Raw genomic sequence first — 26910 nt, 5'->3', positions numbered from 1 at the left:
CCTGTGGGAGCCAGCTTCCCTGTCCCACTGAGTGTTCCAGAGGACCAGCAGCAGCAGATGCTCCAGCTGACTGACTGCACAGTGCTTTTGGCTCTGGGCCCACAGGGAGGTTAATGTTCAGTCCTCCCACCCTTGAGTGCCCTGGAGAACTCAGCATTTTTTCCTTATTACTTTTTAATTGTATGTAAATGCCTAATAGGAGCCCCTGGGACAAGGAAAGATCACAGATAGAGAGCCTAGGATTTGGCTAGAGGCTAGAGGTTCCACTTCACCTCTTTGGTAAAGGATGGCAGATCCTAGTCCAGGTAAGTGATTTAGCCTGGGCAGGAAAAGTTTCCATGGAGACAAGAGCTCTAAGATTCAACTTGTCTCCAGGAAGGACCATCACTGGAGGAAAGGAGATACAGAAAGCAAAAGCCAAAGAAGGAATAGGAGTGTGTGTGGGTGGGGGTGCAGATGGGATTGTCAGGAAAGGGGTAATATCTTTGCTCTACTTCTCCCAGCTGCCATCCAGCTATAAGGAGGCCCTAAGGTCATATCTGCACCATCACCCAACCAGGGCTCTGCTCAACCACCACAGGAAGCAGCCAACTGCTTGCTCAGGGAAACACTATAGGAGGGAGCACTTCTTCCATCTTGCCCCTTCCTGCTTCTCCAAGGTACTGGCAGGGACAGCACCAAGCCTATGGAGATGCTCCCAGCAATCTCCTCCAGCTGGGCCTTAGCATAAGACCTCAACATACCCTGGGTCACTTTTGCAGGAGGTAGGAAATCTGGGGCCATGCCCTGAGAATCAAGGCGACAAATCCAAAGCAGACCTTCAGAATGAAGACTTCTCTGCCCTCTACCCCTGAAGCTCCTGCCTTCAGGGCAGAGAATAGTCCTTGGGAAGAAGCCACTAACTGTGCAAGTTCTGTCTGGGACTGCAGCCAACATCGCCTGCCTCTAATACCCAGGATGACTGTCCCTCCCCACTGAGACTTCCTTCTTCACCCTTCCACTCAAGCCAAGATTTTAAAGGTCTTGGGTTGACAATGAAGGCCTGCTCTCAGCCCACTCTAGGACCAGAATGAGTATTACTGAGGGCAGATTCTTTGCTGTAGTTTACAGTTTTTGATACACCAAGAATCAGAAAGCAATGCCAGTGTGGTGTGTCTCTGGGTGAGAAGAAAGCAGCTCATTTGTCATCCAATCTGTCTCATCCCTGGAATCGTATCCAGTGATGTATCTTCCTCATCCCTGGAAGGACCTCAGTATTCCAGGCCAGATGGGGCCTCTCTGCCCTAGACCCACACAGGCAGGAAGGGATCTGCCACGTGACCATTTCTAGGGTTACTGCCCCAGTTCCCTCTGAATGTGGCTCCAGGAAAGAACAGGACCACACTGGGTTTCTCTATTGGCCCTTTAGCCCCTCCTACCCACTCTTTCGCAGCCTGACTTCTGTGGGATCCAGGAGGGGAAGGATCCAGGAAAGAACAGGACCACACTGGGTTTCTCTATTGGCCCCTTGGCCCCTCCTACCCACTCTTTCCGCAACCTGACTTCTGTGGGATCCAGGAGCTTGTACACCCTCAAGTACAAGCTCTCCTCTTCCTTGTGGAAGAAGGAAAGTCCTTCCTCTGGAGTCCCCTCTTCTCATTCCCCTGTGTACACTTGAGAACATGAATAAACAGATCAATATGCCGCTCCATCCAGGTTTGTCCCCAAATAGCAGAAACTTGACACTAGCTAACTTTATTGTTGGCCCCAGATCACGTCTCCCAAAGGGCTTCCACCAGTCACTTCAGAGTCTCCTGCAGTCACCGCCAAGCAGACTCCTTCACTGGGAGGCCTTGTCATCACTCCAACTCTTGATGACGTCTGGTACCATCCTCTCCTGTCACCTGGCCTCCAAAGGCCTCAACCAGGAGGTCAAAGCATAGCTACCAGTTTGAAGGTGCCCTCAGGCTTGGCAGGAACCACGTGGACAAAAGTCTTGTAGAGCACAGCCCCTTCGGGCAGCCTGGTGACCAGATCCACAGCCTCCGAGTTGCTGGGATTGGGCACGTAGACCTCCTTAGTGTAGCGGACTACCCCCTCCTCCAGGGCATACAGGCATTTCTTCTTTCCCAGCCCCACCTGCAACACACGGAGTAGTCAGTTGGACAGCCAGGGGGGCCCATCCCAGGGCTCTAGGATAGATTCTTCACAAAGATTCAGGCTCTGGGGCCGAAAGGGAGGGTTCAGAAAGCTCCATCCAAGGCTCCCTTTCCCTGTGGGCTTGGTAATGGCCAATCCTAGTGGTTATTCAGTCCCTGAGGGTAATGCCTGGACTTCTATCTGTACAGGTAGCCAGAAGCCACACTGGACAGATGCCCAAACCAGGCCCAGGAAAAGGTCTAATCACTGCTCCTGGGAGCCTCCTTCTGGGAGGCTTACCATAACACTAGTTTGATGCAACATTTTCATCTATATGGTGAAGTTTAGGCTCAAAGCTATATAAATAATGCATATACTAATTAAACAAAAGTAATGATAAATGTTGGGACTTCCCTGGTGGCTCAGACGGTAAAGCGTCCAGGTTCGATCCCTGGGTCGGGAAGATCCCCTGGAGAAGGAAATGGCAATCCACTCTAGTACTATTGCCTGGAAAATCCCATGGACAGAGGAGCTTGGTAGGCTACAGTCCATGGGGTTGCAAAGAGTCGGACACGACTGAGAGACTTCACTCACTCACTCAATGATAAAAGCTAATACTGTGTCATACTTACTGTGTGTAAGCACTATTCCAACCACTATTATACACATTAACTCACTTAATTCTCACCTTGTGAAGTACGTACTATGTCTAAATCTGATTTTCAGGTGAGAAATATGAGCGAAGAGATTAAAATAAACTGTTTATTAAATATATACATATTATTAACTATACATATCTTAGCTTTTTTTCATTTATCGAACTTGAGATTAGATTTGTGGCAAGTTTTATCCAGGCAGTCCTGCATTATTCAGCATCTCTCAAATTAAAAGAACAGACTCTGGTTCAAATCCCAGCACTACGACTTACTACGGTGTGATCTGAGCAAGTTAATTTACTTCACTGTGTCTCACTTTTTTCAACTGTAAAATATGGATAAATATTAACTACTTCATAGGGTCATCTTGAGAATGAAATTAAAATTAATAATCAGAAAGAGCTTAAAATACTGCCCAGGTCAAAACATATTAGTTTTTATTACTGTTGTTGTTATTTTAGTAGAACTAAAAATGAACATAGCCACATACTGAATGTCTCGAGTTCTTAAAAAAAAAAGTTACTACACATACAGTCAATTCACATACAAAGTAGCATTTCTGAAATAATTATAGGCTACCATCAGTCTTTCTGTGCCTACTGAAATTGCCAAAACAGAGGTAAGAAGGGAGGAGGGAATAGAGCACAGAAGAAGCTAAACTAACATTTTAAACAATGTAAAGAACAGAGCATAGATCTGTGTTACAGAACTTTCCTGCCTTAGCAAGTGATACCAACTTGCTGACGCTGAAATTCCTGCCTGGTATGGACCTAATTTCTGGCCCATATACTGAATCCTATTTTATTAAATTCAAGTTGTCTTTCAGGGACCTAATAACAACTTTATGCAAAGGAGGAATTCTTAAAAATGAAAAAACTGAAATTAGTTTCTCAAGATTAAAAAATTATCTTAAATCACTAGAAATCTCCTCTTCCAAGAAATGGGGGTTAGGCAAAAAAGTGACCTGGGAGTCAGCAGACCTGGTTCAAATCCCAGCTCTGTCGCTACCCCAGGAGCCCCTTTCTAAGTTTTTGGCATCCCACCTATAAAATACAGATGATACCTACCTACCCTCAGGATGGGAGTAAAGATGAAATAAGATAATGCAGGCCCAGGAATCAGCGTGATGCTTGGCGTTTGGTATGCACCCAACAGATGCAACTGTTATAATTACTGTGCTCAGGAGCATGGAGAGGTGAAGAAAAAGTGGGGGTGGAAGGAAGCAGAAAGCAACTTACATGGGCACCTGGATGCCAGCGGAAGTGGCGCTGAGTAGCAAGGATGTTGCCAGCATGAACATAGTGACCTAGAAGAGAAGTCCACAAGTGCACTGCCTCTGGGTGCCAACAATGAGGCAGACAGCAAGCTGCTAAGAAAACACAGTAGCCCCCACTTTTCCTGGCCCAAATGCTGCATACCAGCCTCTAGACCCGGCCCTGGAAAGGACCAACTCCCAGAGGGTCTGACACAAGCAGCCCACAACCCCTCCCTGGGAACCTCCACTCTAGTCACATGGCCAAGGTTCCCACCTATTTGCTCATCCTCAGCCCCTCCACCTTGCTTCAGGTCTTATCTGCTTCTTTAATTTGGAACTAAATGTTCTGGTAAGCAACATGGAGAGTACAGGGCTAGGCACCTGTATGGTTTGCCTGCTCTTCAGAGGAATACCAGGGCAGCAAGGGAGGTTGCTAAGTGGGAAGTGGAAGGCAGGCCATACCCTTACCCTCCATTTTCTTGATGCCAAAGCGTTTGCCTGGAGACTTTCCACCAAGGTTCTTGGAGCTGCCACCTGTCTTCTTGGATGCATATCTGACAGCAAGAGCTGCAGCCTGAGGAGGGCTCAGCAGGGCTGTAACTGCACAGAGAACAGAAATGCTGTTCAAACAGAGAGGCTTCCCAGGAGATTCTCGTTCTTTGCCTCAGTGGGCCATTTGCTAAGCTGAGAGGCGGCAGGGGGCATTTTCAGGGTAAGTGAAGATGTATGAGCAGAAATGCCACGTGACTGTGTGGGTTTTCAGGGAATGTCTGAAGTCCTTGTATTGTCCACAGTGTAAGCGCTACATGAGTTGTGTGTGCGGCCTAGGGTTTGGGGGAGGGAGTAAAATACTCATGGAAAAAAAAAAAATACCATGTGTCCTGGGTTTTGACACATGCAGTCCTACTGAGGAGAAACAAAACCACAGAAACAGAAGCCAGCAAGAGGACGCCACAGAGCTGCCTGTTTCAGCCTCTCACCATTACGCCCTCAGGAGTCCATGCACTGTGCAGGGGCCAGACCACACAGCCCAACAACAGAACACCAGAGACAGGCTCCTGCTTTGACCTCACCCACCACTCTCTCAGCCACCCACCCATCCATAGCACACCAGATACTTGTAAACAAAAAGGGCAGCCTCTCTGAGGGTGGCTCCTACAGGCCCCTGCGCAGTTCAGAAGGCCGATCCCTTTGTCTGGCAAGCCCATTAAGCATAGAGAAGACTGATTGATAACCATGCCCTTGTTACTCTGACCTCTCCATACTCATTCCAAAGTGCTCAATGGTATTTATTTTAAAAAGGAAAGTGAACTAAAATTCATGCTGACCAGGATGGAAGTCCTGTGCTAGGCACAAGCCCTTGCCAGGACAAGCCCAGGATTGGGAATCCTTGCATTCAGGTCTCCAGATACAGCTGTGTTAATCAGGGTCATGCCAGAGTCTTTAGAGAAGCCCTGTGCGACCCTGGAGCCTGTCAGTTCATAGTTTCTAAAACCTAGGTTTCTGAAGTTTTAATTAGAACAGAGACTAGCTGGGACAAAAGGCCAGAGATAAGGACTTAAGAGAGACAACATATTAAACGCCCAGCATCAGGATCTACCTACCTTTAAACACCTCTACATTTGTTCACTCACTAAAGTTAAGAAACTGGACTTTGGCTTTACCTACCTTATCTCATTCACAAATCTTTCCCCTTCACCCTATACCCCATCCTCCTCAAAGAAAATGATGCTATCACCTACACAGCTGGTCAGGCAGAAGTCAAAGAGTCATTGTAGATTCCTTCCCTTTGCTAACCTCAGGTATGGAGGGAGTCCATCAGCAAGCTCTGGATTCTATCTCCAAAACAGATCTCAAACCCACCCATTCCCCTCCAAGTTCACTGACACCAACATCCTGATTAAACCATCTTTCATCAGGTCTATTGCTACTACTTCCCATCTGCCTTCCTCATTTCTATTCCTACTCCTTTTAAGCTCACAGAGGAGCAAGAGCTTCCTCCTCAAAATGGAAAATTGGATCAAATCATTCTCTAGCCCCTCACTCTCTTGCAAAACCAGGCCTCCTACCATCCTTAAGGTCTTAACTTATATGTTACCTCCTCAGAGGGCTTCCCTGACTACCCAACCTAAAAGAAAAGACACAGACACATTTTTCCCTCTCGGTCACAGCACCTGTAATGATTCACAATTTTATTTATGTGCTTATTTACTGGTTTATCTATTACAAGTAACTTTCCTGGGGCTAGAGACTGTCTTCAGCAACCCTCAACAACTACCAGTGTCTGGCACAAATGCAGACCACAATCTACTGAACGAATGGATTAACTTTTTGAGCGCCTATGTGCCAACGATAGCAACCTATTTTTGTAGATGAAGGGGTCTAAAGAAACCCAGATAGAGGAGGCCGCAAATAACAGCAAGAGAAACTGTAAGAGCCAGCCAGTCCAGGTAAGGTCACGTGCTCCACGCCCCAGATGTCACGTGATCAACGACTGCCCCGCACATTTTCCCCAGTCTCCTCCTTGCCCCAGGCTCCTCCACGGGGTACCGCCTCCACCCTCAGGCTCCCTGCAAGGTCTCCACTGCACTTCTACCCCTCGACCCGCAACGGCCACGGCGTCCGATTACCAGAAGTCCGGGTCCTCCACGCCAGCACCGCCAACGCCATGTTTTACGTACTCCCGCTTCCGGTGTTAGAGTTGTGCTTCCGCTACCGGGAGATCTATTTCCGGGTCCTGCGTGGCAGACGAAAGAGTGGCGCGACAAGTTGCTGGTGAGCGCTGCTGGGCTGCTGGTGGGCCGGCGGCGCAGGGCCTACTTCCTGAGCCAGGGTCTGCTGGGGCTTGGTGGCCGCGGCCTTTGCCGCCGCGTGTGGACGACCTGTCCGCCGTGTGCCTGCGGGAGAGACGTGGAGCGAGCTCAGCAGGGCGTTGCTTATCCGATACCCGCATTTTGCCAGTTACCGAGGTTGACGCCTCAGACGGTAAAGAAACTGCCCGTGATGCAGGAGAACCGAGTTCGATCCCTGGGTTCGGAAGAGCCCCTGGAGAAAGGAATGGCACCTACTCAAGTATTCTTGCCTGGAGAATTCCATGGACAGAGGAGCCTAGCAGGCTACACAGTTCATGGGGTCGCAAAGAGTCAGAAACGACTGACTGAGTGACTAACACTTTAACCAAGGCCTGAGCGGGGATAGGGAGGTCCCTCCCTAGTCGTTCAGCTTTATAGAGCACTTCCTGCGTGCCAGATATAGTACTAAGCTCTATAGATGAATTACTAAAAAAAATTTTTTTTACCTTCTCACATCGTTGTAAAGTAGGTAATGTGACTATCCCTGTTTTACTGAAAAAGCATGGCCAGGACAGGTTACATGGCTCATCCTGCAGTGTTAGTATGTTAAGATTGTCTTGCGCACCACCCATCAATGGCGACCCTAGATATTTCTGTAAGAGAACGGAAAGCATCCCCACAAAAACTAGGAGGTGAATGTTCATGGAAGCATTCGTAATGGTCAAAAATGGAATCAAACAGAATGTCCACCAGGTGAATGGATAGACAAAATGTGGCACATAAATGGAGTGAAGTGCTACTCAGCTATAGAAAGCAATGAAGTCCTGACACATGCTACAACATGCGTGAACCTCGAAAACATGCTAAGTCACCGGAGTTCACATACTTAGGACTCCATTTCTGTGAACTATCTAGAATACCTAGTAGATTTGTAGAGACAGGAGTAGGTTTACGGTTGCCAGGGACTCCAGGGAAGGGGAAATGGACTGACTGCCTAATGGCTATGGGATTTCTTTTTGAGATGATGAAAGTGTTCTGGAATTAGATAGTAGTGATGGTGATACAACCTTGCAAATATACTGAAAACTGCTGAATTGTGTACATTGTAAAAAGACAGAATTTTATGGTATGTGAGTGATTATCTCAGTTAAAAAAAAGAATGACTCTTGAAATCTCCATCTTACATGCAGAGATCAGTAAAGAGATAGTATTGGGTCTTGTTCCTAGCTCATTCACATTTTTTAATAGTAACCTCCACTTTGTTTATACCTCACAGGGATGTGAGGAGGGTTCCTGTTAGACTACAGACATAGCTGTTCTGAGTTCCAGATTCATCGTATTGGACCACGTCCTATTTCTCTGTTTCTTCATTTCTCTGTATATCATTTATTTCCATAAAGCTTGGCCATAGAGCACGACAACTGGACTGAATTCATTGCTACAGCCTGTGTCTCATCTCTCTTTCCATTGCAGGGAATTAACCTGATTGCACATACTGATGGCTGTAAAGAAGTCATCACTCTCACTGGATTCCAGTGAGAGTGACTCTGAGGAGCTGCCAACATTTGCTTTTCTGAAGAATAAACCATCTTCAGTAAAGAGGAGGCAGCCTCAGGAGGATGAGAAGATTGTAGTGGTTGACATCTCAGATTCTGAGGCCTCCTGTCCGTCACCAAAATTGAAAGATCCACCACTTGTTCCAGAGGCCGCTGAAACTGTCATACAAACAGAGCCAGTCAGTGTGCTAAGCAGTGGAAGTGAGAATGAGGAGGAATTTATGCCCCTGGCTGAGAGGCTTATTTGTAAGTTTTTGACTCACAAACAGCTGAGCCCTAAAAAATCCAGCTCCCCATTTGAAAGGGTTTTGGATCATCAAAATAATGAAAGAGTGACACGTGACTGGCAAAAACAGCCATTTACAAAGATCCGTGATATTCCCCTCTGTGGTACCTCAGAGAGGCATGCATCAAGTAACAAGGACCCTGTGGTAGACAATCCATGCCATCAGCTGCCAGCCTACCAAACTACCTGCACCGTCCAGAGCAACAGCTTGACAATAACCAAAACAAATGCTGAGGTGCCCCTGCCTCAGAAGAGACGCAAGTATAGTCAGAAGGTCCAGAAGAGCAGTGCACAGGGATGCCAGCAGTGGGGACGAGCAAGCCAGAAGGAGAGCACCCAGAGGCAACAGGAAAGGAAGAAGAAGACAGCCCTGGTTAACAGGCTGAAAGCTCAGAGGCCAGAGGAGTGCTTAAAGCACATCGTTGTGCTGCTGGATCCAGGTCCTACCGACATCTATCTTTCTCTCCTGCTGGGTAAACTGCTTTCTGGGTCCCGCTGACAGTCCCTTTCCCATCTGTTGCAGCGCTCTTACAGATGGGAGGTGGGGGTCAGCTCCTTGGAGCCCTGCAGTCCATGGATTGTTGCTGTGTGATAGAGGCGCAGGCTGTGCCTTGCAGCCTCACGTGGAGGAGAAGGGCTGGGCCCTCTGAGGTAGGGGTTTTCTGACTGCTGTCTCTCCTCCTCCTTCAGTTTTACAAGATAAGTATGCTTTTATCCTAAAGGCTATATCTCAGTCAAGGCCCTACCTGGAAAGCAGATGGCACACTCAGTATAAACTTGAGGAGGGTTTAATAAAGGGCTGTTTTTCAAGGTGTGGGCAGGGTGCAAGGAAACTACAAGGGACAGCGCCATCCCGTGTATAACAACAGCCTTTACTCAGTTTCTCCATCTGGGGTAGTGCTGCCATTTCAGATTGGTTAATGCTGCACTGTAGGATTATGGACTGTTACGTGACCTTGGCTTTGTTTGACTATGCCTTAGTGTGGTGAAAGAGAAGTGCTCTCACAGACCGAAGTTTCCTTGGTGATTCTTATCTTTGTCACACAAAACCTATTCCTTTCCAAGAGCCGCTCAGCTCATACTTCGCATTTACCCTCAAAGCCCAGATTACATATTAGTTCCAGATTCTTCAGAAGAGTTTCCTACCCTCCATTCCCCAATTCCAAATGCGTAGAATATTGGCAGTTACTTCTCAGCCTATTTCAACTAACCTTTCATATTCACTACTAAAGTGCAGTACACCAAGGTTGAACCATTGAGGACTGGGAGGGACGGAATCATGGGTTACTATTTCTTGCCACTATGATTTCATTCCAGAAGAAAAAGGATACTGCAGAATGGACTAGGCCAATGGGGATGAAGTCATTCACCCAGAAGGCCTGGGTTTCTCTCAGGTGCTGAGCACCTGCTGACCTGCCTCCCTTTGCGGGGGTCTGTTCCCTTTAACAGGATGGCGAGGAGGGCTGGGTGGAGGAGCCCATGGTTCTGGTGCTGCTCCTGGCAGAGGTGTTTATGTCCATGATCTACCACTTCAAGCAGGTGGGTACAGCCAGAGGGGTGGGTGCTGAGGCCAGGCAGCGGGCTGGCTCTAGGGAGCAGACATTCATGCCCTTTCTGCCCCTCCATGCAGGGAAGTCTGGGCAGCACTGAGGAAGGGAAGGAAACACTTCGGAGCTTTGTGACTGACATCACAGCGAGGACAGCTGGGAAAGATCTGTCCCTGGTGATTGTGGATCCAGAGAAGCACTTCAGGTTTGGATTTGTCCTCAAGACTTAGTATTAAAAGGGGCAGCTCTTGGGCCAGCAGGGGTGGATTTATTCATCCCAGATCTGGGTCCCTCTGCAAAACAGCATCCCTCCTAGCCCTTTATGACTCTCTGGTCCAGCCTTCTCACACCTCTTCTGCCTGAGCTCAGCCTGGAGCTGGTACACTTTTGATTTCCTCCCCTGCTCCAGCGCTCCGAATCCTCTAAGAAGGAAACAGAGAGTGGCAAGTAGAGAGCAGGCCAAGGAGAAGAAGAAGCAACAGAAACAACCAGAGGCCAGCGCAGTGCCCATGGCGACCAGGGTAGCTATGGAAGAGGTAAGAACTGTTGCCTGAATCAGCGTGGGCACCCACTCTCATCTAACCTGAGTTGCTAAAGAGTAAAATGCCTGCTGGACACTACTTTCTGCCCTGGCACTAGGTAGGAAAGAAGGGCTAAACAGGGAGCCAAGGGATTGGGGTGTAGCTTCAGTGAACAGTGAGAGGAGAACAGTTTCAGACTGGTCTCTCCATGCTCTTCCAGCCCATCCTGCTTTGGGGTTTCTAGGCACTGGTAGATCTGCAGCTGCACACAGAAGCCCAGGCTCAAATTGTGCAGAGCTGGAAAGAGCTGGCCGACTTGGCATGCGCGTTCACAAAGGCCGTGGCTGAAGCGCCCTTCAAGTGAGTGCCCCCCGTCGAGCCCTGGCTCAGTGGCTGGGCCTTGTCCTTTACAATGATTCTGGTACCCAGAGAAGAGGTCTCCTTCCCCTAGCTCTGCTGCTAGTCTGTTGTTGCTCAAGCTTGAGGCAGAAGCAGCTGACTTAACCCTGGGGATTCTTGGAAGGAGCCTTCAAGCACGGTCCCTTTAAAATGTTCTCCTTTAGCTTATATGTGTAGGGATTGCCTGGTGGCTCAGATGGTAAAGAATCTGCCTGTAGCGTGGGAGACCTGGGTTCACTGCCTGGGTCGGGAAGATCCCCTGCCAAGGGAATGGCAATCCACTCCAGTATTCTTGCCTGGAGAATTCCATGGACAGAGGTACAGTTCATGGGGTTGCAAAAGAGTCCAACACAACTGAACGACTAACACTTTCGCTTAGGTGTAAGTTTATGTTCTGCAGATTTGTACGGGGTTATCAGTGGGCCAAGTTACCAGGATTCATTGCAGATCAGGTCACAATGAAACATGCTTTTGTAAAACAATTTAGCCTACTTAGCTCAAGGGCTGTTCATCGTTAGGACTTAAAATTAATGAGACCTGAGAAGACAGTCGAGTCCTGCATTTTATACCTGAGGGAACTGAGGCCTGAAGAGACTGACTTGTCAAAGTTCCGAGCAAATTAGAACCAGAGCTAGACTCTAAATTGCCTGACACCCAGTCCCCCGTGCCTACGCCTGTGCACACTGCCTCCCCAAATAGAGCCCAGTCTCAGTGTAAGCAAGAATATGGTAACTTCTCTTTTAATGAAAAGGAGTAAATGTTGTTTTTAAGGGAATCTAGTTATTTTTTAAGCAACTAGCATTGCCTGGGTGGAACATTGTACACACCTCTTCCAAGGTCAGAGGAAGGTTTTTAAGTTCCTAGTTAAAGGGACAAGTGCAGCAGACAAATGCATGACTTTTAGCTCCTCAACTGCACCGTTTGCAGGAAGCTCCGAGATCAAACTAGTTTCTCCTTCTGCCTGGAGAGTGACTGGGCTGGAGGGGCCAAGGTGGACCACTCTGGCAGGGGGCTTGCACTGGTCTGGAGGAGACAGATTCAGCAGCTGAACCGGGTCAGCCTGGAGATGGCCAGTGCCATTGTGGACGCCTATCCCTCCCCACAGATCCTGATCCAGGTATGCTCTTCCAGGGGTCACTGCCCAGTGTGCTGTGGGCCTTGGTGGACTCCCAGTTTCCATGGACAGCACTGGTGAGGGCCCAGGAATGCCTTGTTAAGTCCACAGTGCGGGTCTGAGATTAGAGTCAACACTGATCAGGGAGGGAGGACAGATTCTCATCCTCCAACACAAGTTTCCTATCCTCTGTTCGTAGATGAAGAATGGCTGTGGGTGGTGTGGTATTAACAGCTCATTTACTACTTTCAGGCTTATAAGCGGTGTTTTTCTGAGCAAGAACGCCAGAATTTGCTCGCAGACTTAAAGGTGCGCCGTGGGGAAGGCGTGACAGCCACCTCGCGCCGTGTTGGACCAGAGCTGTCCAGGCGTATCTACCTTCAGATGACAGCTTTGCAGCCAGATCTCTCCTTAGACAGTGCAGACTGAAGCCAGCCCTCAGGATAAGGATGAAAAGCTGGTTTCCACCGTTGCAGCATGACTACAGTGTAGGAATGAGGAGCACCTCCTGCAGCACAAGCCTGGGTCCTGCCCACAGCAGGCTTTCCTTGGTGTTGCCATTTGTGATAGTGTGTCTACCTGCCCACCTGGGGTGGAGGCCGAGATGCCTTCCTCTCCTAGCAAGTCAACTGCCATGTATGAACTGCCCCTGCCCTTACCCCAGGCAGCCCTCAAAAATACAAAGGAACAAAGACAGACCACTCAGACATGTATTTAATAATCGTAGAAATCCAAAAGTACCCCAGCATCAAATCTCCAGGCCACAAGTGAACTGCCCTCAGCTGGTGGCCTGACGAGGCTGGACGTGCTCTTGCCTTCCCCCGACCTACCGGAGCTCCCTCACCCAGCCAAGGAACAGGGATCCAGTCACTGTGCCAACGTCTGTATTCTCTTAATCTCATCTTATGTCCTGTGTTTAATTTTAATAAAGCATTTGTACCACTGGCTCTGGAGCTTAGAGGAAAAATAAAGGAATGTATAGTGATTCTGGGTAAGCTGTGGGCCTACGCAGCAGTTCTCCCTGAGGGAGAAAAGAATACGTCTTTTCTTCCATTATCGGGACAGTCACAAGCGTCAGTGCTATCCATGGGCCACTAGTGCTGACAAGCTGGACCCCGCTGTCTCTGAACATGCCAGGTTCTCAATCTCCCTGGGGAAAGGCAGGGAGCTTTCAATCACGAGTATTCTGTGAATGAGCACCATGACGGCCATTTCTGATGTAGTGAAAAGAGGTGAAGGAGGCCACAGAGCAAGAAAATGCTTACTCTGGCAGATAAAGGGAGTGGACAGTGCTGCCTTGCTCATGCTAGTGGTTAATGTGCCACTTTTAAACTCCATGATGTCTAGGATCAATGCTAAACATCAAGTCTCCTATGAAGCTTAGTTTTCAGGTTGCCTATGTGGTATTGAGTCACACCAATTATGTAATAGGGCTGTCACAGACAATGTGGCTTTGCAAGGATCCAGCTTCTTGTTTATTGGCAATCAAGTGATTAATGCTCTCAAACTGATGCCAGGAGCCTGGACTGTGCCCATTTTATAGAAGCCACGTAAGTTGTGGCAGGACTGCAGGAGCTGCCCAAGACCCTTGTGGCTATGAGATTTCTATTTATAGGTCATAAGTCTGTTTCCCATGAGAGATTCTACACTCCAGCCAAGAGACACCCAATTCTTGTGTAAGTTTTGTTTACTCAGGACATTATAAAGAAGGTAAAATGATGGGGAAAAAAAGATACCAGGGTGGGAATCCAGTTCTGCCCACAAACTAGCTGGAAGACCATAGGCAAGTCATGGAAAGCCTCAGTCTCCCTGTCTACAAGTGTTACATTGGACTGGATAATCTGGAAGTCCTGTCACAGCCCAAGATTTTGTATGGCTGTTAAAATATCTGAATGTCTGAGATCCTTAAAAAGTAGGTATGCCCCTCCCCCGCAATTTAGATGAGATTTGCCAAGTATGGTGTTCCCCTAGTCCCCAATAACACACTGCCTCCTGACCTGCCCTGGCTCCCCAGGGAGGAATGAAAGAAAGGGTCTGTGACATACAAAAGTATAAATGTAGTGACAGCTGACCTTTAGTAGAAACGCGTCTTGCCTTTACACAGCTTTGTATAACAACTAGAAAAGGCTCTCTCCCTAACCCAAGCCTATTCTTTTAAGCATGCAGGTAACTGTCCACACCTCCTATTTCTCCTTATTCCACCAGGGAACCCTGACTGAGGAACAAAGAAGTGTTACAAAGAGGAGGTCTCAGGTACCAAATGGCAGCCATTTGATGATGGCAGGTAGGTCTGACACTAAAAAGAGGTTGTGTCCAGCAGAACCCAATTCCATAGGAATCCAAGCTCCAAGGCTGGGAGGCAGCAGGTGTTGAGGACAAGCTCACTGTTGAGAATCGGTCTGCAGGACCCACTGGAGGATGTCATGGCTGCGCAGGCCCCGGACGGCATTGTCGTAGATGGTGTTCACACTGGTGCAGAGCGGCTGCTGCTGCAGCTCGGTCACCCGACAAGCAACCAGCCCGCCAGCCACACACAGCAGCAGCAGCAGCAGCAGCTTCAGCACAGCCCAGGATCGAGTGTGTTTCCGGGGTGGTGGCTTACGGGGGCGAGAGCCGGACTTAGATTCTGGAGGGGCAGAGTCACAGTAGACAGAGTTCAGGCAGTTAGGGAGAGGCGCGCTCTAGTCAGTGCTAGCCGCCTCCGTGCACATCCACTCACACCCCTCCACTCTGATGAAAACTCCCCAGGCCCTCAGGAGAGCACAATTACAAGGAGACTTGAGCTCTTAAAAACTTTGCTATGCAGAGACTGAAACATGAACTTTGTCCCTTGGATCTCAGGGAGTAGATTGAAAGCGGATTCATTCATGCAGATGTCTCATGTAGCATACAGTCCCCAGGGTCCTAAGTTCTCCTCCAGAACATGCCAATGATCCAGGCCCCTAGGGCCAAGGGCAGGGCTTTATCAGGAGGTGTCAAGCATGGATAGAGTGCTGCCCATTTGGGGAAACAGGTTCAAAATTTATAAATACTTCTAATATATAAAATAGCCTGACACACATATTGGCAAAAGTGATTAATGCTGGAAATGGGATTACAGGTGATTGCCATTTTCTGATATATAAAGAAATTCTCTGCAATTAATATAGCCAGTGCGGGGCAAGCAGGGACAGGCACAGGCCTCCCCTCCCCAGAGCTTCCCTGTTCAGGTGCCTTCCCCTCAGGGGCCCCTTTTGGCCCAGAAGATATAGTCCTCACTTACACATGGAGCCACATTGCTACACAAATCCAACAGGGCATACTCAGGCAAAACGCTCATGTGTTTTTTACGTGACATGGCTTCCTGAATGCAGGCCACGTAATTCTGTGTTCACTAAAGAGTGATCTGGTCCAACTCGGAAAGAAAATCACAGGCCACGCTGGCACCACTGAGACAGCACCACACACTCAGGAGCCCAGTCACTTGCTGGACGATGGGAGGATCTTCTAACAGTCATGTGACCACAAGTGATCTTCACCTTTCTGGGTGATTTTAGAATCTAACCTTTACAAAAAGTGCAACTCCCTGTTCGGGAAATGTTCTCAGCCACATCTGATCCAAACACGTGACACTGGGAAAACAAACCAGTCAGGGCACTAGGAGGGTTCCCATTCCCTGTAAGTGGATCCTCCAAGTTACTCCCAGACTTTAGAGTATTGTACCTGACAAGGTCTGTAAGCTTGTTCGCTCGCTCGCTCACTCAGCTACGCCTAGAAATCTAAGCCATTCTCTCACCACACCCCTCCTGGAACCCTGCAACTGATAGAAAAACCTACTTGGGGCCTGATTTGTTTCCTTCTTAGGTTTCTTCTCCTGCTCCCGCTTGGCCGCTTTGAGGGCGTCGTACTCCTTTCTCCGGCGCTCCTTCTCTTCTGCCTTCTCCCGCTTCCGCAGTTCCCGCTCTTGAGCCTCCTTAGCTCGCTGCTTGGCCTCCCACTTCTTCTCAGCCTCTACAAGAAAGTATACCCCAAAGTGGCTTCTCTCACAAACCTCCAGTGTGCTATCCCAAGTAATTAATATGGATTCAGCTCCCTTCCCCTAATGTGGTGGATCACATGTCTTTCTGTTCTCTGGGAAGTAAGCCCTCCCTAAAATACAATAAGCTGCTCTCAGGGTTTGCCCAGTGGATTCTTATTAAGGGGTTCCTAGCCACAGGCAGCAGAAAGAGTAGGGTGACATAGCAAGAGGGGCATAAGAAAGGTATGGGTGAGGAGTCTGGTGCTCCTTTAGAACTGTGATTCACAGCCATTCACAGCCTTGCACAACTCAACTATGAGCAGAGGAAAGAAGGGAGGTGTTGATTTCATGGGACTCTCATCTTTCCAAGCTTTGGAAAGAAATGTGGCATGGGAGGGCAGGATGAAAAAGTGAGTATTCAGGTTCAGAGTTAGAAAGGTTGGAAATGTTTTCCTGAAAAAGTAAAACTAACAGCTTGTCAGAGGGTACTCTAGACTTCAACTCAGGAGTCTATATAACATTCAGATTTATTCCACAGCTCAAGTATGTTTACATACGACACCCACCTTATAAATAACTGGTTTCTAAAAATGCATTTCCAAATAAGTTATCTGAAAGACTGAAGTACATTTTTCCAAAGCCAGAATGCCACAGATGGTGGTTAAATGTCCTGTTAGGGCTCAAAAGCCTATTTGAACTGTCAAGTATCTGAATGGTAGTAGTGTTAGCACTGTAGCTTCCCACTGCTTTGTAAACAAACTCCCAAGTTCCAAATGGGCACCAAGAATGCCAAGAACACACTCTGCCCAGCCTTAGGAGAACATGTGCCACCCAGAGGCAAAAGCAGCAGCAGTCACAGTAAACACAGGCAGCATGTACAAGGGACAGTCACAACCCAGGGGTTCTGATCTCGGGCCCGCCTACAGTCAGCACTACACATGTCCCTCTAACCATGGGAGTCCTCCAGTAAGGGGGCTCAGAAGTCAGCCACCAACAGAGCATCTGCTGTGTGCCGGGCCTTGTTCTAAGTGCGTGGATACAGCAGTGAAGAAAAGTCAGGCTCTACTGCCTAAGTCATCTGCTTTCTAGAGAAGGAGACAAACAATAAACAAGTGAACAAACAGTCAAAAAAGATAGTGATGTGTGCCATAAAGGAAATAATCAAGGACATGATAGAGAGTGGCAGGTGGGTTGGCAATTCTAGCTTGAGTGGCTCTGAAAGGGTTATGGTTAACCTAAGGCAACATCTGAGCAGAGATGGGGACCATATGAAGCCAGTAGACAGCCACATAAAGATCTGAGGGAAAAGGAAATCAAGCAAAGCCCCTAAGATGATACTGTACTTGGTGTGTTTTGCAACAACAGAGGCTTGTGTGGCTGAGGGTAACTGTACTCTCTCCCTGGCACGTGGTATAAGGACAGAGAAGCAAGTAGGCCGGGGTATGGCAGGCCCTGTCAGCCATGTTACTGAGTTTGAATTTCATTCTGAGTTCAAATGGAAGCCATGAGAGGTTCAGCCAAATAGTAGCAGAATTGATTTATGTTTTAAAAAGATCTCCCTGGCTGCTGTGTGGAAGGGGCACAAGTACGAGCCAGGGCATGGTGCTAGGAGGCACTGTGGCAGTCTATCGGAAGGAGACTTGACTAGCACTGGAGGTTCCACAGCTCACAGACTGGACACGGGAGTAACAGAAGAAAGCAATCATGGACACTTTCCCAATTTCAGGCTTGAATGAGGATGGTGATTTCCCATTATGGGGGAACAGGAGGTACTAAAGGGGATCTGGTTTAGCCATGCTTAATTTGAGATAACCTACTAACCGTCTAAGCAGACAGAAAGACAAGCTATTGAATATGGCTGTGGGTCTCAGTGGGGAAGCTGGGACTGGAGAGATGCTGCCATCTACCACCACACTATTCCCTACTGCCCTGCAGGGCTCCTCTCCCGGATCCTAGCTCCTTAAGCATGAGAACCAGCTAGCTGGGGGGAGGACCGGGAAGATGACTAGAGGAGGGGTGACGACCTACCTCGGTCTGTTTCCAGTCGCCGCTGCCTCTCCCGCTCCTGCTCCGCTTGCACGGCCTTCATGTGCTGCAGCACCTGCAAAGGGAGGGGAGGGCGCTGAACCACTCCGGTAACTGTCTTCACGCGGGGGATCTCAGAGACTGCTCCCTGCAGCAGCCCAGATCACCAGAGCCCTGGAAGCAGCTAACAGAGTGAATCCTACCCTGTGTCCTCACTGCACCAGCCTCAGTCAGAGAAGAAACATGAGCCCAGTTCACTCAAGCTCACGAAAAAAAGCTTGTGAAACACAATACCAGTTGGAACCTGTAAAAAGTTCTGCCATTAACAATCACTTCTTGCAATTCTCCCAGCAACTTTTGTGTGGTGCAGAGATAGCACTTTCACTAAGATGTCTTCCTGTCCGACCCCTCCTTTGGCCGCCTCAGGTTCCCCTCCTCCCACTTACGGGGAGTTTTCTTACCCATCTCAGTCCTAGACTGTAAATGGGTATGGACTATTGTCCTTAGCTCTGCAGTTAAGCACAGAGTTTAGCTAATTCCAGGCACAGGTATGATGAACACCTGACTGGATGCCTACTGTAAAGGTAAGGAAGAAAACCCAAGCTCTGATGTCATGTGGCTAGAAAGTAGCCCAGCAGAGAGTGCAGGTCTCCTGAGTTCCTAGGCCTAGGCCAGAGCTTGTCCCTCTTACTTCCAGTGCACAGCGGCAGGAGAGTTCTCAGAGAAAGGCATTATATGGGCTCATTAAACCCTTGCTTTTTTTACCTTATCTTCTTGACTGCATTAAGAGAAGAAAACCTAAAGCATTCTAAATTAAGACAGCAAATTGTCTCAACTATCTGTTTCATGAATGCACTAGGCTATTCACTACTGAATACTAGATATGTATTCAAACGTAAACATCTTTCTTCATGGAAACTTCAGACATGGCTACATCTCTCGGCTCACGGCAGGCCTGCAAAAGCCGCTCCCTCCAGGAACCTGGCTTAAAGCCACAGGAACCCTGTCCTGAGTAACCCAGGACCAGCACCAACAGTGCACCGTCTGACTCCTCTCCAGAACAGTCACACTTACTTAAAAATGGCTGCTCAGCAAGGAGCTACAGGATCTGGAGGAAGGTCAAGCATGATGGGGAGAGGTGTGGCCCAAGTCCCTGTCTCACTCTGAACTATGAATTTTATATGAGTACCAATCATGAAGTTGGTTTTAGTTGGATAAAAGCTGGATAAGTAAGGAACTGGCATGTTTAACAGCTGTCCCTTTTAGCTTGGCTACAATACATGAGGAGTTAGTTATCTGACCACACAGCCTGTTCAAAATGGGAGAGGCTCCTCTGGAGCCTCTGGAGGGTAGATTTTGTCTACCTATCCTAGTCCACAGCAGGTACTAAGCAGCTGACGATTTCTACTAAACTAACAAATTATGTTTAAAAGGTGCTTTACTATGAACCAAATAGATCAGTTACTATGTAGCTACAGGGTCACAGCTGCCAAGACCAAGCTAACTCCTGGAGACAAGTAACCTCCTTCTGATTGGCCCACACCACTCCTGTACATGCCTAGAGGTGTGGACAGGAGACAGCTCTGGGCAGTGGGGCCAGGAACATGGCTTCTCACCACATCCACAATGCACCATGCTCCCAGAAGCTCTGTCGGTGAATATCTGTGAATACTAAAGACCTTTACACTCAATAAAAGTTATTTTTGTAGGTAAAAAACTAGAATATCAGCATCTTCTTTGGTTTAATACATTATTAGGTGAATGAATAAATGGATAAATCAAAGATGTTGCACATTCAGAGTTTCTCATGTCAGAGATACAAAAGTAACACCTACTTCCCAGGGTCATGAGGATTACGAGATGAAACCAAGCAAAGAAATCAAAGATGTTGCACATTCAGAGTTTCTCATGTCAGAGATACAAAAGTAACACCTACTTCCCAGGGTTATGAGGATTACCAGATGAAACATGGAAAGCACGTAAGACAAAAGAACAGTCAGTGGTGGCCACTGTTAGTCTTCAGAACAGACATCACCCTTAAAGCCCAGTTTGCAGAACAGGACTTCACTAATCACTCGTACTGTTCCCCATTGAGGGCAAACTGTTGCCTTGGCTTCTTGGATGCACTGATGTTGCATTTGGTTTCTTGTAACAATGGGTGATATAGACTATCTAAGAAGTCCTGAGCTAATGGTAAGAAAAGAAAGGCCATTACTCCTGAGATTCATACGGAGAACCCATCATACACACATTTCACTTACATTAATCTAGCATTTAAAGTTAAATCCTTTTTTGTTCACAACACCCCCTAAACATATAGCCAAGTCATCTGGTGCTCAGCTGAAGCAGCAGCAAGGTTCTAAAGCTGCAGGGAAAAAATGACTACAGCTAGAATCGTTGAGAGGCGGGTACAGTGCTGTTCTTAAGAAGCAATGTAAAGCCCCTTCAAGGTTATTGGAAATGTTTGCCTTCCAGGCTGCCAGTTAGTTCCTTTCTCCTATGTCAGATGACTCAACTGAAATCAAATGCCAAGTCTGCCCAAGATGTGTCTGTTTCCAGCCATAAACTTACAAATATTAACAACATCTTTATTATCAAGATTCCTATAATAACTTTACTCAGAAAGGTCACAGTCCCTAACCTTTTTGCTCCATATGAACAAATATCAACAGTACAGTGCTGGATCATGCCAGGTCCTGGTTTCTAAGAACAGAAGCATGGCAGCAGAGCAGAAGAGAGCACTGTTCTAGGATTATAGAGTAAACAGAGAAACAAAGGTGCCTTTGCCTGATAGACTCATAGTAGACATGTTTTAGAGACGCTTGTGTTTTAAAAAAAACACAGCTACAGGTGCCCTGGCAGAGAAAAACAAGAGGCAGATCCCAGGGCAATGTGTGAAGAGACCACTGGGGAGCTCCTGCTTACCTTGTTGGCACACTGCTTACACTGCTTTTCATCCAAGCAGTCCCCTGCCACCTTGGCCAGGACAGGATCCAGGGGGTTATCCTTCAGGTCCAGCCACTTCAGGCTCTAAAGAGATGGGGCAGAGTGGCTGGTAAGTCCAAGCACACAGGAAAAGTCCCTCAAAGCAGAACAAAATGAGCAGGAAGAAAGTCCTCTGTGCTCCACTTACAGGGAAAGCCACCTGAGGCTGTGGCAACGGAGTGGTGTGCCTGTCGGCCTCTCTCGCAGCCACATCCCCGCAGTTCCCAAGCACTCTGCCACACCTGGCTATGAAACACGGGCCCAGGAGTCGTTACCTTGAGCTGAGCAAAGCTGACAGGCAGGGTGACCAGCCTGTTGTTGAGGAGGTCCAGGTGCTGGAGGTTGACCAGGCGGCCAAAGTCCGCTGGCAGCTGCCGCAGTTTGTTCTTACTCAGGTCCAGCTTCACCAGGTGTGTGAGGCCACAGAAATCCGACTAGGACAAAAAAGAAAGAACACCTAAGCCTTGGGCTCAGTCCGGGAGCCCCCACCTCAGAGGCACCTATGCACAAATCCCAACTCTATCTTGTACCAGCTATCCCAGCTTGAATGAAAATGGAGATAGCAAGCATCACTGCTGGTGGTAAGCAGTGAGGCAGGTGCAAAAAGGCTGAGCTGGAAGTAGCCATTACGTAAGTGTGGGTTCCTCCACCCCCAGTTCTCTGACCTGCCGTCAACAGCACACTGTATTCAACTTTCATAGAAGCTGCCCAAACATGGTGTGACCATCCAATTTTCTGAAAAGATCAAGGGCTCCTTGTGTGCATGCATGCAGCTGCATCCAACTCTTTGCAACCCCATGGACTGTAGTCCTCCAAGCTCCTCTGTCCATTGAATTCTCCAGGCAAGAATCCTGGAGTGGCTTGCCATTTCCTACTCTAGGGGATCTTCCCTACCCAGCAACCAAACCTACATCTCCTGCATTGGCAGCTGGATTCTAAACCACTGTGCCACCTGGAAAGCCCCTGTTCTTTGTGTACCCAGTTTTCTTCTGCATTGTTCTTTGCAGCACCTAGCACATTACTGAGTACACATGCTCAAGGAGTATTCTCTGAATGACTGACTAAACAGGCTGGGGCCCATCCTACTCATATCCTGGCTCTTTGGCACAGTTAAAAACATCCCTCTTGTCATTAAGTCTTTGCTCGGCACTCATCTGAAGTGATGGTCCAACCTCAGTTAACGATGCACCATTTGTTCTCTGCTGCTGCTAAGTCGCTTCAGTCGTGCCCGACTCTGTGCGACCCCATAGACGGCAGCCCACCAGGCTCCCCCGTCCCTGGGATTCTCCAGGCAAGAGCACTGGGGTGGGTTGCCACTGCCCTCTCCGATTTGTGTTTTCTGGGAACCTGTAAATGCCAGTGGATCTACACTTCAGGGGAAGACATGACAACTGAACAAATTCAAACTGAAAAACTCACTTGGTGGTACCAAGTGACAATCTGAGAAAGTTGCAGCAGGCTGCAAGGACTTGCTTCCCTTCTTTAACTAGATACAAAATACTCCTGGAAGAAGTGGAATCTCAGATGCTTTTTCCCAGTGTTAGAAACAAATCTCGATGAGCTGCAAGAAGATGCTATAGATGATAAGTGAGGCCCAGGAGAATACTGAGATGGAAATGGACTAATGATCCAGTGAAGAAACTGCCAACTTCTGAGACTTGATCCCTGAGCCAGAGCCAGAAGAGTATGGCAAGCAGTGACAAAGCCAGAATAATGGGCAGAAAAGGCGACAATGACAACTTAGGCCTGCCAGTGAAGGAGCACTGTCATGGAGGAGAGACCAACCAGGACCCAGGAGGGGCTGAGCAGGGCTGAGTGATTCACAAGTGGAGCAAAAGGAGAACTGGGAGAAGTTGTTCAAGGAGAGTCAAAAGTATTAGGTTGGATGCGCTAAACAAAACTGTATTTCAAGTATTGGGAAGCTAATGATGATAGTTCTACAAAAACACACTTTCTCCTGTTCCCCATCGAAACATGCACAAGGAGACCATTCCGAAAAGCTTTCTCTCTGGAATGCAAAGAAACTTACAAAAGAGCCTGTAGCCTCCTCTGCTGCAACAAGGAAGTAAACTGTTTTTCAAAGGAATAAAATAAGGCTGAAAAAAAGATGAACCCAATAAACAGTTCAGCCAATATCCTGTTGAGTTTAGTTTTCAGTGGCCTGGTTTTCCCACTGTTCTTAAAGAATGAGGTCTCTACTTTGCTTCCCTTCCCACTGAGACAAACCACCCCACTCTACCTGCAACACACTCCAACTTAGTGGTAGCCTGCCTGCAGGCCTATCCTAAAATTATATTTTATGACATGACCCCCCCCCCACCCCCCGACAGGAAGGAGAAGCATCAGGGCTCTCGAAGAAATCATGCTTGCTTGCCAGCCTTACCGGTAGAGTTGTCAGTTTATTGCAGGACAGATCCAGTATGGTGGCCTTTGGGAGGGCAGCCTAGGAAGGGAATGAGAAAAAAATGTCAGATCAACACATGGAACAATTCAGTGACATCTGCTAATGAAGCATTTTCCAGAGAAAGTTCCCACAACTAGAAAAGGCCTTGTTAAAAAAAAATACTAAAGTATAATGTTCCTGGAGACATGAAAGGAAACCTAAGCCAGTCAACCATGACCAAGAGAAGAATGTAAAGAGAAAGGATGTGGCTGTGAAACATCCCAGAAAAAAAACAGGTTCTTAGAAATTCTCCATAGCACTTTTAATATTCTCTCTAGCACCATCCTTATTAGGTTTCAGGAAAGAGACTCTGTGTAATATAGCTTTGTGATTTCCATATTCTCCAGTTCAGAACCTTCCAGGCACTCAACATACCCTTGTGACTAAATGAATGAGTGAATGCAGAGTGAAAAGAAGGCTCTCCTAGCCCACCTATTTTCCCATGGGGTTCAGACTGGAAAGATTCAGCAAAACTGACCCTTCTGTCTCTGAGGGGTGGTGCTGCACCAACCAGATGCCTGGGGTAAATGATTTGGGACATCAGTCCTAAGGCCAGGCTGAAACATGGGGAAGAAGGCAAATATACAGTTAAGGACACGGGGCCAACACGCACTTTCTAAATGTGAGAAAGTCCCAAGAAGGAGGTTTGACCACCTAAAACGTTTGAGATATTACAGTGGGAAGAACACCTCAGTAATAGCCACATGCATCAGTATTTGCTACCTCCCATGTATTTTACATTACAATCTTATTTAATTCTCCCAACAATCCTATGAGATGGGAACAATTATCACCATTTTATAAATGAGGAAATCTAGGCTTAAAGGTTAACTAGCTTGCCAAGGGCACTCAGCTATTACACAGTGAAGTTGATAGATGAACTAGGAACCCCATTCTAACCTCCATATTACAGCCAAGGTGGAGGGTAAACTGGGCCAAGTGCCAAAGGTAAATGTAATTCATTAAAGGCAGTGAGGAAAGTGTAGGTCATCCAAAGTGAGGCTACTGGTGGGGGATGTGGGTAGGGAACCAGGTGGGCATAGCAGGGATATACCATCCAACTCCACTTTGGCAACAAACTAGTCTTGTAATGTCCCTGGGGCCTCAGGCTTGTTTCCCAGTTGGGGATGTGAGAGTAGGTGGGTGGAGGGGTGAGCCACAGAGGCGCATATTCCCGCCAGTTTCAGAGTTGGGAAAACTTTGCCAACCAAGCAGTGAGATTTCACTCTCTTCGTGGAAGGACGCCTCAGGGCTGGGGCCGCAAGCTGGGATTGCTGACTTCCTAGAAAAGTCAGCTTCTGGGCCACACCCAGGAGTACCCGGAGGCCTACTCGGACCGAGTCATTCATTCATTTGTTCATTCATTCTCCGAATACATCCAGCAAACGCTCCAACAGCTCCCACTTTGGGTAGTGCACGGAGCTGAACGCTGTGAAAGCCTCAGGAATGGGGGTGGGTGGGGGCGGACGAAATTCACTCCTCACCCTTAAAAAGTCCATAGCCAGACAAGCAGCTCCTTCCCATCTGGAATTGCGCCCAAGTGACACGTGTACATCCCAGGAAGAAACTGGAGCCGGACGCGGCCTCCCCGGGGACTTAGTCCCACTCCCCCGACCTGTTCTAAGCCATGGAAACTGAGGCATGGGAAAGGAGGTGACCTACGCAGCAGGGGTCAGCGCCAGTCGCGGGTGGGCGCCTGGGCCTTGCGGGACTGTACTGACCAGCTCCTTGACCGGGACCTCATTCAGGTCGCTGAGGCTCAGGTCCAGCTCGTTGCCGTCCAGCTTGTCGCGGAGGTTCCCGCCCTTGCTACCGGCCTTGGTCATGGTGACGCCGGCTAAACGGGACCCAGCTGCGGGGTACTGACGGGCAAGGGAAGCGCTGAGAAGCCGCTCGTCAGCTCACCGGACTCGCACCCAACCGACAACACCTGCCCCCTCCGCCACTGCAGGTGCGAGACCGCCGCCTCCCGTCCGCCTGCTGGCCGCACTCTAAGCCCCGCGCCCTGCTCCCACCGGTGCCACCGCGACGACGACCACTTCCGTGTCCACGTCACCTTCCGCGGCCACTGAGACGCGCTGGGCCAGAGGGGTCTGAGCGTGTGAGGGAGCGCCCTCTGGCGCCCAGGATGGCGCCCCGCTGTCGCCGCCAGCGCCGGTGGCGGCGAGGGGGGAGGGGGCGCGGAGGAGCGCGCGGGGAGGAGCGGAGGAGGGGGAGGCGGAGGAGCGGGGTCGGGGGAGGAGGGGAATGCGGTTCAGGCTTCAAATTCCGCTGCCTGTTAAAGCAGCCACGTTCCCTGGTGCCCGGAGGGCGCGCTCCCAGGCAGTCGTCGCTGGTACTGTCAGGAGGCGAACAGACTGGGGGGCCAGAAGACCTTGGCTCCATCCAAAATTTACCTCACCAGATCTCCCCCATCTTGGATTAGGAGCAGAAACTGAGTGTTCTTCAAAATTACTCTTTGTCCTTTATTTAACAATCCCCAAACTATCATCTTCCAGAAAACTTTGCCTCTCTCATCTCCTCACTGCCCCAAGCCCTTGTCCAGGCTACCATCAACTTGAGCCTGAATTACTACTCTGAATCTCTCTCCCTCCCATCCACCCCCAACCCAGCTGCCCAGCTGATCTTTCTAAACATTTAGCCAAGTCTCTCCTTTGCTTAAAACCCTTCAGATAGCTGCGTGTAGGATATGGGCCTCTCTCACTTCTGCATTGAGTCCAGCATGCTCCTGCAGCCTCCTGACCAGCTCTGGCCCCTGCCTGTGATGCTGTGGAGGCTTCCAATAGATGGTCTCCACACATTTCCCTCCCCAGAAATGGCCCTGCCTTCCCCACCACCTTCTCTGTCTAGTTAATTCCTAGTCCTTCAGGAAACTTCCCTGAGGTTTATGAGTCCTTAAGCAATCACCATTAATCTACGGATACATGAGAAATGTGCATAGTAATGGTCCCTGGCTGATAGGACCGAAGGAGCAAAGTACATATGACAGGGTCTGGCACTTAGTAAGTACCCAACAAATACTGGCTATCACTCATAATCCACCTGGTGTTATACTTTCCTTTATGTCTCTTTCCTCCACTCTGGCTTGTGATGGATGGCAGGGATTTCGTCTTTGTATCCCTCCCCAGAATCTGATTCAAGGTAATTGCTCATTCAGGGGTCTGTTGAATAAATGAATGAGGCACTTTACCCACTGCAGATCTCAGTTTGCTTATC

At 48.6% G+C, this 26910-nt stretch overlaps 3 protein-coding genes across 4 annotated transcripts; 1 reads left to right on the top strand and 2 right to left on the bottom strand.

Annotated features, from left to right (window-relative positions):
* Positions 1–1718: 1718 nt before the first annotated feature.
* Positions 1719–6926, bottom strand: MRPL27 (mitochondrial ribosomal protein L27). Its single transcript, XM_069543144.1, has 4 exons — positions 6660–6926; positions 4498–4629; positions 4013–4080; positions 1719–2118 (listed from the first exon to the last, which is right to left on the bottom strand). The coding sequence occupies exons 1-4, from the start codon at positions 6697–6699 to the stop codon at positions 1912–1914; spliced, it is 447 nt and encodes a 148-aa protein (XP_069399245.1). The 5' UTR covers positions 6700–6926; the 3' UTR covers positions 1719–1911.
* EME1 (essential meiotic structure-specific endonuclease 1) lies at positions 6747–13191 on the top strand. 2 transcript variants are annotated; one of them, XM_069543141.1, is made up of 9 exons: positions 6747–6804; positions 8295–9103; positions 9187–9314; positions 10113–10202; positions 10294–10415; positions 10620–10746; positions 10976–11091; positions 12058–12247; positions 12497–13191. In XM_069543141.1, the coding sequence occupies exons 2-9, from the start codon at positions 8320–8322 to the stop codon at positions 12671–12673; spliced, it is 1734 nt and encodes a 577-aa protein (XP_069399242.1). In that variant the 5' UTR covers positions 6747–6804; positions 8295–8319; the 3' UTR covers positions 12674–13191. The 2 variants fall into 2 exon arrangements, with proteins under 2 accessions (XP_069399242.1, XP_069399241.1); XM_069543140.1 differs by having other exon boundaries at positions 6762–7014.
* Positions 12941–25818, bottom strand: LRRC59 (leucine rich repeat containing 59). The gene is made up of 7 exons (XM_069543143.1): positions 25416–25818; positions 23635–23694; positions 21527–21685; positions 21192–21296; positions 18270–18342; positions 16061–16234; positions 12941–14870 (listed from the first exon to the last, which is right to left on the bottom strand). Exons 1-7 carry the CDS (start codon positions 25518–25520, stop codon positions 14626–14628), a joined length of 921 nt encoding a protein of 306 aa, XP_069399244.1. The 5' UTR covers positions 25521–25818; the 3' UTR covers positions 12941–14625.
* Between the last annotated feature and the right edge of the window lie 1092 nt (positions 25819–26910).

This window comes from Ovis canadensis, chromosome 11 (genome assembly GCF_042477335.2).
Source record: "Ovis canadensis isolate MfBH-ARS-UI-01 breed Bighorn chromosome 11, ARS-UI_OviCan_v2, whole genome shotgun sequence".
Classification (NCBI taxonomy): Eukaryota; Metazoa; Chordata; class Mammalia; order Artiodactyla; family Bovidae; genus Ovis; species Ovis canadensis.
The sequence above is the reverse complement of the archived record's forward strand: the minus strand, read 5'-3'. Positions and strand labels throughout refer to the sequence as shown.